This window comes from Manacus vitellinus, unplaced genomic scaffold (genome assembly GCF_001715985.3).
Source record: "Manacus vitellinus isolate BGI_N305 unplaced genomic scaffold, ASM171598v3 scaffold_72_pilon, whole genome shotgun sequence".
In the NCBI taxonomy this organism is placed as follows: domain Eukaryota; kingdom Metazoa; phylum Chordata; class Aves; order Passeriformes; family Pipridae; genus Manacus; species Manacus vitellinus.
In genome coordinates, this window is record NW_021940764.1 from 963749 (window position 1) to 975286 (window position 11538).

General features: G+C 42.7%; 1 protein-coding gene across 1 annotated transcript; it reads right to left on the bottom strand.

Moving 5' to 3' along the window:
* Positions 1-7584: 7584 nt before the first annotated feature.
* Positions 7585-11176, bottom strand: MEOX1 (mesenchyme homeobox 1). Its single transcript, XM_008923929.3, has 3 exons — positions 10684-11176; positions 9077-9249; positions 7585-8247 (listed from the first exon to the last, which is right to left on the bottom strand). Exons 1-3 carry the CDS (start codon positions 11132-11134, stop codon positions 8125-8127), a joined length of 747 nt encoding a protein of 248 aa, XP_008922177.1. The 5' UTR covers positions 11135-11176; the 3' UTR covers positions 7585-8124.
* Positions 11177-11538: the final 362 nt, after the last annotated feature.

The following is an 11538-nucleotide window of genomic DNA, read 5'->3' on the forward strand; positions in this document are numbered from 1 at the left end:
CAGAGGGAGGGGGGAAGTGAGCAAGTGGCTGAGTGGGGTTGAGCTGCTGGCTGGGGTTGAGCCATGACAAATGGAGACTAAAAAATTAAACCAAAGCAATGAAAAAGGATCAAACCCAAGTCTTCAGTAATAACACACCATCAGGACACCACTGCTTCCTTTCTGGTCTTTGAGGAAAGCAGCACACACAAGGCTGATTTCCAGTGGTTGCAGACTCCATATATCATATATTTCCAGACATTTACAGAATGCATTAAGGTTAAAACTGACAGTAATGTCTGGAGGAATCTTGAGCAACAGATGGAGCAGTTTGAACAGCATCCCTGTGTTTCCACAGAACGTGACCATTGTTGGTCTCTCATGTACCATTTTTTCTGTGACACAACAAGGGACAGCCCTTTGTAGTTGCTGTAGCAGCAGTACTGGTGTATTTCCTGAAATCAGACATTTTCAGGATTAATTATAAGACTCTGAATCCTCTACAAGCTTGTTGAAGTACCTCTTGGTATCTGAGGGCAAAAGCATAGGCCCAGAGTTTGTGATCAGCTCCTGGTTTCACTGGGCACATGAATGGCTGCATCTTGTGTAATCAAAAACAGGGCATGAAGTTACCAAGAATGGAGAAGCAGAGTCTTAATTAGGGAAGAAAAAAAAACCCCTGTGATTTTTTTCCAAAGAAAGTTGGTATTGAATGATTTTATTTTCATATTCTGTTTAACTGCTGAAGTGTGATAAAGTGCCTTGGACTTGATAATAGAGTAACTCTTCTGTAACCCTTTTCTAAAACCCACAGAGAAAAGAAAGATGTTGATTTAAGACATCCTGCAAAAGGCATGGGAGAACCTGCTGAAGGCTCCTGCTGCTCAGGGTCATGGGCTAAACTGCACAGCCCTCTGACTTGGGACCAAACTCAGGGCTCTTGATTGATGGAAAAACATTTGCAACTGTTATTCAGTGAGCCTCACTTGCTAACGTGAGCTGTCTGAGTGAACACAGAGACACTGGAACTGGGACAAATCCCAACTTCCTCTGAAATTTTCAAACTTTTTTTTCCCTTCCTTTCAGATTCCAGACAGATGAGATTTTCTTGGCATAGACCAATTCCATCTCTCCTCTGAAGGACGATAAATCAGGAGTTGAAGGTTAACTGACTGACTGTGGGAAGAGAAGGTACCTGGCTTTGTGATCAGATACAGCCTCATCTGCTCACTCTGCCTTCTCCCTTGGGTCTTGCCTCTGCTACTTCTCATTTTCTGCAAAATCCCAATTTTAATTCGATTCCAAAGGTTGCTGAGTCCAGTTGATACCGTTGTTCACATGATAGTGTAAAGAGTAAGTACATTCCTCAGGTCATAAATCATCTCAACCTGACCCCAATTAACTACAGACCCTGGATTTAATTTCTGTCAGTGCTCACCAGCCATAACAAATTAGGTCATTCTGTGTCAGTGAGACATTGGAGAGACACTGGGAACGTCACAGGGGACTCTGATCCAGTCAGGGTGCAGGAAGAGCAAAGGAGATGGAATGGATATCTTCCTATTGCTTCCTAAATAGGAGTCATGGGACACGTGCCAGCACAGGCAAAGGATTTTCATAAGGATACAGGAAAACTCTGTATCTGTAGGTTTTATTCAAGTTTTGCTCACATGGAGAGCGAGGCAGTCTTTGACACCTGTGGCTGCCTACCTTGCATAAAATGATTTAGCTGTACCTGTCCAAGCCCTTGTGCAAAAATCAGCACCCAGTCAAACGCATCATGAGCTCAGATGTCCATTATGGGCACTTAAACTGCCTTTCCTTGTTGAAGGCTCCTTCATTTTTATGTGGCACATTGCAAAGGCTTCATGGGGCCTGTAAAAGAGGCTGTGCCTCTGGCATTTTTGGCAAATGGATCTGTTTGGTCAATAGATCTCTCAGGTCTGAGAGGTTCTTCTGAACTAGCACAGTGTCATTAAGAAGGATTCAGTGTTCTGTGGAATAAGAATTTTTGAGCTCAGTGAGATGCCAGAAGTCAACAAGGTGTGGAAAGAGTGTTGAATCCATAACTCCAGAGGCTGAGATTTATACCTTGGATTTAAACAGGAAAATCTGAATGACTCTTTCCTATAATTTGCTGCTTTCACTGTGTTGTTTTACCAATAACGTTCATCGTGTTCATTTCATGTTATCATAAAAGTGCAATAAAAGACAATAATGGTGAATAATCAGAAATTCCATCCCTAAGGAAGGCCAGTGAGATCAGAAATTAATTAATTCTTTTGTTTCCAATAAAAACTGCCTGCCTTTAACCCTGTTGTATACCACTGACTGCTTCTCAGTTGAGTAATGTAGTTTTTATTTGTGAAACCTCATACCATTAAATGCAATGAGCTCATCCTTTTTCTTGGCATCGCCTCCTCTTGATCCTGGCAGAGACACAATGAAATCACAGCAGAGAGGAGACTGTAAAAAGAGAGATCATTTTTTCTCCTAAAAATAATAGCAGTCAAGTTGGCCTTAGCAACTGTGAGGGAAAGTGAAAATTCAAGCCCAATTTCGTACTGGGAGTTATACACAGATTACAAATTCAACATTGCTACCCTTGCATTGTTTTCCAAAGTGTGAATTTGGGTGGTTTTGCATTAAGTTTCTTTCTCTTATGGATTTCTTGGACTTTATAAACAACCCTGTCAGGACTGGGAGGCTTGTTCTTCCAGAAATCTTGCAAAGGGACAAGAAGAATTTAATCATTGCAGTAGAATGACTTTTTTTTTCATGTTTATTTATTTAATGTTTGAATAGTTGGAAATGTCTTCTCAGTGTGTGAATTAAAGGCTTCCTGTCTAGAGTGTGCAAAGGACTCTGAGCATTCACAGGATATAAAACAGATTCATAATGGAACCCAACAGTATAAACATGTCTTCAGTGCAGACAGAACCCTCATATCTCGTAATGTGAAACACACCCCAGTTGTGTCTGTGTTCTCTTCTGCAAATAAACAAGTGAGAGATGTGCCTGAAATGTTTCCCTGGGACTGAAAACTTCTCATCTCGTTATTTCATTCTCTTTTTAACACATTTATTTTTTTATTGGGATACTTTGAAGAAATTTAATGTAACTTTGCTATAACTCAGTCCAGCTAAATTTGGGCCACTTGAAGACAGCAAGTAGCCTGACCCAAATCCATGCTACTGGTCCTTTTAAATAAGAGGCCTTATTTTATAATTTGTGCCATTTTCTAGGTGTAATCATAGAGTATTGGATGTATGCACACTTGAATGAAGATTAGGTTCTTGAGCTATACTTTTCCCCAGAATCTCCTTTTCGATTAACTTCAGACAGAAAAAAATTGTGGATAACTATTATGGAGAATGATACTTCTTTTCCCTGGAAAATAACTTCCTGGCCAGATTTGTTAGATGCCCTGATACTGAGACCAGAGGTCTGTCCTTCTCAGCTGAGAAAAGTGGATGGAGCAATTAAATCAGATCTGATAGAGTTTTCTTTTTCTCTGTTGGAAACTGTGCACAGATTCTCAACAGTTACATCACTTTTTCTGATCATTTCTCATGAGAGAAATATAGAATGAAGAGGATAGAAATATACAGAAAAGGGTCAGAATATAGAAATATAGAATTAAAAGTAGATGAAGGTATAAGACTGGAAGGATGTTTGAGGTGAGTATTGAAAGGAACAACCCTTTTTCTGGTGTCTTTCCAATGACTGACTTTGCTGTAGCACTGTTGGACTAACCCTTACCTGGTGATATATTCCCAAGCATAGGAAATACTCCACATGTGGCATTCTGGGGGACAGATCAGCATGGGGTATGAGTGTGGGGCTGAATTAGAAATCAAAGGCTCTAAGAAAATGTCAATTCACATCTGTTTCCTGCTCCGGAGCCAGGGGTACAGAGCATGATTGAGGGAGGTTTGAAAAAATGTTTTCTTCTTTAAAAAGGAAAGAGAGAAACATGACTCAACCCTCCATGGTATGAAGTCACCATCCTCTCTGTTATTCACTCCCATTATCTTTTTGCAATCTGTTCCCAAAGGAGCTTCCAGACAACCAGATGCTTATCCCTGCCTAAAGAGTTATTTAAAAAAAAAAATAATAAAAAAAATAAAATAACAATTACGGTACAGAGGAAGGGAACAGCGGTGTAAAAGTCTGGTGCTGCATGAAAATCCTTCCTTCACGTAGAGAGTAAAACAATGTGGCCTTGTGTGTGTGGGGAGGGTGGGGAGAGGCTCTGCAGCACCTGCCTGTGTCTGGCACTGCAGTGGGAACTGCCCGCTCATAACTCACAAATACGGCCTGAAAGGTGATAGCCCGAGGCTGGGATTGTTTTACAGCCACACCGGGCAAGTTCCAGTCAGACAAAAGCTGGAATCACTGGAAGAAAGTGGATTTCCTGTCTATCTGCCTAGAGGACCTGCCTGGATCCAGCACTCAGAGCCCAGTAACTAATGCAGATGTATTTCTTGAACTGGCTGCTCCCTTTCCTCGAGGGTAAGGAATTACACAAAATATGAGATAGTAGCTGATGAAACCCAATATGAGCACTGCTGGAGGTGGGGGAAGAAAATGGGGTAATTGAAAAATTGTGTGTCTGTTCTGTAAAATGCCCTGATTTGTTGTGTGTGCTTGTTTCCACACGTAGGAAATTCCATAGGAAGTGGGATTTATAAGCTTTGCTCATGTAGGATAAGTCCCAGTAAAAATCTCTGGCCGTGAAGTGTTTGCTGAAAGGGTTCTCTTATTTTTCCAGGCAGTGTGAACTGGAGGGTTTGGTTCCTTAGTCACAACATGTCTGTGAAATTTTTTACCATGAGGGTGATGAGAGCCTGGCACGGGTTACCCAGAAAAACCCAGAAAATGCTCCATCCCTGAAGGTGTTCAAGGCCAGGTTGGACTGGCACGAGTTATCTTTAAGTTTTCTGAGTAGCTCCATTGACTGGAAAAATCACTGTCTTAAATCTGCAGAATGCTGTGGAGAAACTGAGGACCAACAACAGAGGAGTCATGGGATGCAGAAACTGTAAAACAACTTAGGGCCTCTGCTACACTGGCATCTGGCTGGATAGATAAAAAGTCCATAAAATCTATGAGTCTGAGGAAAGTGCCTCTCTTTCTCTGCTTAGAAGAGGCAGCACAGATATAAAGGGCTACAGCATGTTTTTTTGTGTTTATACAGGTATCCCCATCCCCTGGGGGCTGTTTGCACTGGCTCTGTATGGGCAGCAAGTCTTGCTGCTCTGCCTGGGTGTGCTTCCTGGGGAAAACCTGCCAGAGCTCTCTGATGGGACGGGGTGATGGTGTGCTCAGATTATTTATTGAGGATCAGGCCTGGGGAGCACTGCCAAACATCCCAAGGCAGAGTTTCCCTCCCTTCTGTGAGGAGGATGCAGCCTGATGTGGATTTTGGAGAAAAATAATTGCAGGTCAGAGATTTTGCTCCCAGACGACAGGTTTTTGCCTGAAAGATTCTTGGCACCAGAGGTTCAGAGGTCAAATGCTTTGATGTCAGGAGTGAAATGTTCCTTCTCAAAACACTAAAGCCTTAGAGTAAGCAGATGGTTTCGTGAAGAAACTGCCTGAGCACAAAAAGATCTCACAGGTGACTCATAGCTTATTTCTCAAAATCCAGAGCAAGAACAGTTTAGGAGCTGTAATTGTGGGTGCAGACTGAGATCCCATTAACTGGCTTTTAAGTGAATTATGATTCAATATGCTACCATTGACTGCTTCCTTGAAGGGGAAGATTTATTGGCCTCTTTTCTGAGCGAGGAGCTGATCTTGGTTTATGTTGGTAGCCAAGATCCCAAAAGTTTTCATCCCAAAACAAGCTACTTCTGCAGGTTGCAAACTTTCTAAGCACAGTGGGGAAGAGGTGCTGTACAGTGTTAGTTGGCTAAAGAGCTTACAAGGAACTGAGTAACACAGAACTCCTGCCCACGGTGATTTGTGTTCCAGGAGATGAGAGTGGGATGTCTGAGTTAGCACCAGAGAGTTCTTCCCAAAACTCAGCTTGCTTCAGTGTTTGCCAAGAGCTGAACTACTGACTTTAGTCAGCAGCACAATCTGAAGGCATCAAGGTTTAAGAAGCAGAGCCCCAGATATTTTCTATTCTTAAAGTTGCAGTAAAGCAAAGCTCCTTCTCATCTGTGAGTGGGCAATTGTTTTAGCCAACTGGTTTTGTGTCACCTGAGTGGTGATGTTATTAACCTATTTTTTAATATCAAGTTTGTAGTCCCAATAATGGTGTTTTGTCATTATCCCCCTCAGCTGGAGTAACTGGGATGCACCAAAACTCCCTGTCTGCCCCATTTTCCGTGGGAATATCTGCCATGCACACAAAAAAGTCCTGGGAGGAAGCTGAGGGTGGTTTTTCTTTACCATAAATTTCTGAGGAGATGGGGGTAGAGGTAGCTCAGAGAACATGCATCCTCCTAATTATTATAATTGATTATATAGTAATTATTACAGTCACAGGATTCGCACGTGTTTACATCCACTCTGTGATGGCAGCACAGTTTGTGCAGAGGCCCTGTGAGGCATCAATGATCTTTATTTTCCTTATTTTTTTGAGTGGGGGAGGTGCTGGTGTTTTGTTTTGGGCAACAGTTGGTTTTGGGTAAAGTGGGCAGGAGCAAGTAGTGCAGTGTGGGAAACCAGACACCAGTTCACTTCCTCAGTGCTTCTCGAACTTCTCAGGTTTCTTTATTTTTAAATAACTTCTTTCAGAAATAATTATTTTTTAAATTGGTTTTGCACAAATATATATACTCTAAACTGCACGTTTTTTCACCTGCCAGTCAGAGTTTGGAAATGTTAAGAAGGAATGTAATGAATGTTTCCTCTTAGTAGGTACAGTAATCAGCTCTTTGAAAAGAACACAACACCTCTGTTAAAAAAAAAGACAATATTTATCTGTTCTGAGTTTTTTTACAAGTGGAATTACCACTGATAGCTTTATAAACATATCATTCAGATATACAAATTTGCACCCAGCAGATCAACAGTTTACAGGCAACCACAATAAATATGCATCAGAGCAGGGTGAGAGGAAGGCAGTATGTCATAGCTGCCATCATGGTTACCTTTCAAATATTCAAACCACTGTTTCAGTGTTCTCAATAGCCACGTTGTGGTGTGCTAGTGTAAAATTCTGTTCAAAACATGGCATTAGTACATTAAACAAAAAGATAGAGCAAATGGAAACAGGCACTGTGCTTTTCTAAATCTTCATAACTTGATATACTATAAGTTTTGGTTGAAAGGGAGGATAATTTCAAGTGGAAGTGTTCTGAAGTGTTAAAACTTCTGGTTGTGCTGTTTATTGGAAAACTTGAAAACACAGCAGTGAGAGCTGTTGTGTTGAGAGTTCCATCTCTGCCGTGCCTGCTGTGGTGTTTCGTGATGACTGCTTTGAAAAAATATTTGGAATTGAGGTCTAGGAGTTTAATTTCAGGATTTACAGTAAGCTTGGAAGAAATCTCCCTCTGCAAATTGCTGCCATCAACAAGGCACCTGCCTTCTTGGACTGCCAGTGTGAGAGCCACCTCCTCTGAAACTGGTCAGCAGAATTCTGTTTATATGTGTTTTTAGTCTCATATTTTATTTTGTAATCTTATTGCCTAGCTACACAGGTGCCCAATTCATTTTGCAAGAAGAATCAGTGACTGTCAAAGTATTTATTTCTCTCAGAGCAAGGCACAAGTAAAATGTGTATTGCCAAATCCAAATGCACACTGAATAGATGTGACCAGGGAAAGACTGGATGAGAACACATCTGTGTTATCACTCTCTGACTGATAACCTGTATTTTCTGAATGTCTGAGCATCTACACAACATTACTCCTGTTTTATATTCCATGTTACTGTTTTTTTTTCTGTAGACACATCTGTGGTAGTAAGACAGTTCCAGAGACAAAAATCAAAATCCTGCCCTCCTTTGGCTTTTTCCCCCCTGTGCTCTTTAATTGCCTCTGCAAATTAAAGCATCATAAACCTCTTAAAGACTGTGGGCTACAGGATTTGCAAGCAGGATGATCTCTTGGAGTAGCTGACCCAAAGCAGTGTTGCATCCACATTCTGATCCATCACTTTCTCCAGACTCCTCTCCCTTTGCTGCAAGGACTACTCAGAGCTGGGAGAGGCAGCAGAGTCCACATCTTCTGTGTCATGTTCCTGTGGGGACACTGGTTGCCCACCTTTAACACGTTTCCACTTCATTCTTCTGTTTTGAAACCACACTTTGACCTGGGTGATAAAGAGGAAATAATTACTTCCTGTCTCAGTCTGAGCTGTACAAGCAGAGCTATGCAGATTTGTGGAATTCCAGAAGAAAAGGTGAACAGAACTTTGCAAGTTTAAGCAATTCATCTTTCTAACACAGATGGGAACAATTCTGTCTAAACTACTCCAGACAGAAGTTCCTCTGAAACCCCCAAAGGTGCTTTGCCTAGAACCTGTCTTCATGTCAAATAAGCATGTCAACACAACAGCCACAGTGCCCCTCATGTATTTTTAAGATCTAGGCCACCCAATCTAATGCTTCAGAAATTTTACTTTGCTTCACATAATTGAGCAATTCATCTATTGTTCACTGGGCTTTGAAAAGGAAACCTGGGCTGAGATGACAATGAGGGAACAGAAATACATCTCTCCACAAAACTCTGCATTTTTGTCTTTCCTTATCACCTCAAAATACCACCCAGGAAGAATGCATGTGTCAAACATATAATTCTAATAATTTCCTGTTAATTGCAGTCTAAGGTGGTGTCCATATTCCATATGTAAACCTTGATATATCAATATGTACCAATGAATGGTGGGAAGCAGCAGCTTGCAAGAGACCAGTTATTACCAAATCTATCTTTAGTTTAGAGAAACGTAATTAAATGTATCAGCTACTCACAGAAATTTGTAACAAGTGTGTTTGAAAAGAACGTGGAGGCTTTGTTTTAAAATACCTCTGTGCCACTGCAAAACCCACCCTCAAGTGACACGTCTGGTTTTTAGTGTTAGGGAGAAGGTTTTTTTGGGGGGGAAGAAGAAGGGGCTGGGGAGACCAGGGTTTGGGGAGTACTTGTCTTTCGGTGAGGTCCAGGTTCACAGCTATCTCGTATCTCCTGAGCCTTGTCAAGTAGTTGTGGTGGGCAAATTCAGCTTCCAGCTCCTGCAGCTGCTCCTTGGTGAAAGCTGTCCTTTCCTTCCGCGATTTGCTGTGGGATTCTGTCTTGCTGCCCGAGCTCTGGTTTTCTGAGAGGCAAAGCACACTTTGTTGTGTAATCTGCAGTTATGTTTGTGTGTGTGTGAACACTTGCATTGTGGAGGGTTGATTTAAACAGCCCGTTGAAGTGCTCAGTGGAAGTTTTAAGGTGTTTGTGTTGAGCTCAGCGTGACTTGTTGGTGCTGCCAGTGTGATGTTGGAGGGGACAGGGGTGGGACAGCTCAGCCAGGAGGGACTGCCTGGCTCTGCACAGTCACAGAGCTGCAGCTGTGGGAAGGGAGCTCTCATTCCTTGCTGGCACTGCATTGAAATGATTTCCTTCCCCGGATTTTTACTTTCATTCCTTGTATCCGTGTTCTCACCCTCCCCTGACCTGCCGTGCAGGAGGCAGCCAAGCCAGCACTTGGTGTTTACAACGTGTCAGGAGTGCATGAAGCCCACCTCTGGTGCAGGGTGTAAAAACAGGTAAGGAAAGGTAAGGAAAAGGAAAAGGAAAAGAAGAGAAGAAGAAAAGAAAAGAAGAGAAGAAGAAAAGAAAAGAAGAGAAGAAGAAAAGAAAAGAAGAGAAGAAGAAAAGAAAAGAAGAGAAGAAGAAAAGAAAAGAAGAGAAGAAGAAAAGAAAAGAAGAGAAGAAGAAAAGAAAAGAAGAGAAGAAGAAAAGAAAAGAAGAGAAGAAGAAAAGAAAAGAAGAGAAGAAGAAAAGAAAAGAAGAGAAGAAGAAAAGAAAAGAAGAGAAGAAGAAAAGAAAAGAAGAGAAGAAGAAGAGAAAGAGAAGAGAAGAAGAAAAGAAAAGAAGAGAAGAAGAAGAAGAAGAGGAAGAGAAGAGAAGAGAAGAGAAGAGAAGAGAAGAGAAGAGAAGAGAAGAGAAGAGAAGAGAAGAGAAGAGAAGAGAAGAGAAGAGAAGAGAAGAGAAAATAAAAGAAAATTGATGCTTAGGAATCAGAGCTAGAGCTGCTTTGAGGTAAAAATATTTATTATTTAGTGAGGCCAAATAGAATTTATATCTAAAGGAAGACTTTGCCTCTTGTACTTCTTACCATAAACTGAGATGTCAAAATCCTAGTATGGTATTTCCAACTAGCACAGGCAACTCAAGCTGAGGGATCTTTGCTCTTTGCCATTCCCTTGTGCTCAGACAAATGGCAAGTATGGATCTGTAACTCCACATCCTAGGACTGTCAGCTCAGCGTGCACATGCCATGTGATTCCTGTTTAGTTACAGCAAATGTGCATTGTACTGGTGAGCAAAATGCTTAGTTCAGTAAACAAGCTCTGCAGGACTGAAATACAAAGGCCAGAATAAGAATAAACTGTTTGGTTTCAGTGTTGTTATTGTGTAAGTTTGCCCAGTCAAGCATTGCGAAATGTTTTGCTAATCAGCTTCCTGCCTTAATTCTCAGTCTCACAATTGCTCTCATTCCATTGCCTGCACTCTCCCACAACCCTGATTTCGTGTCACCTACCTGAGCTTTCCTTTTTTCTTTTGGGTGGCTTTTTCTCAGTGTCCTTTGTGGTGTTCACTGGTGCCTCTTCGTCTCCATCCAGCCCCGCTGGCACACCCGCTGGGTCTGGGCTGCTGCCCTCTAACTGCCCAGATGCCAAGGCCTGTTCTGGGTTGAGTTGTCTCGTGCTCTCAGGTGCTGCCAGGTGCCAGGCAGAGTGTTGGAGAGGGTGCTGCTGCTCCCCAAAGGCTCGTTCCTCCCGTGGGAAGCTCTGGGGAGCCGCCACCAAGCAGGAGGGGGAGAAATCGGAGTAAGCATCAAAGTCTGGTCTCTGGTGGAAGGAGAACGGTGCTGCTGGGCAGTGGTTCAGCCCTGGGGCTGTGCTGACGTCCATGTGGGTGCTCCTCATGCACCCCCAGAGGGCAGGGGGGGGCTGTGGGCTGCGCATGCAGCTGCTGCTGGTGGGATCCATCTGCCAGTCCTGTCCACGCCTCGGTGACGGCTCAGCCTTCAAAGTCAGGAGAGAAGCAGAGGGTGAATCTCCCAAATTTCACAGGATGGGTTTCCTCCCTAAACAACAGTTTGTCGGTGGGTTTTATGCCCCTGCAGGTTTGTTACTGTGGGAGCTTTTCTAAATCGCTTCATTGCCCCAGGTGGGACACAGGACCCAGAGCCGGGCAGGGACCTCCATGAGCTGCTTCCCCAGGCCTGCACTTTGCTCCCTCCTGAAGTGCTGGGCATGAGTGAAACACCTTTTAAATACTGTGCCGGGGAGAGAGTGACAAGTTTGCAAAGTGAAATGTGAGTAAGGGGAGGGAGGGGTTAACACACAATACTCTCAGCCCCTCCAACCAAAGCAAAGCAGGCAGCTATTAA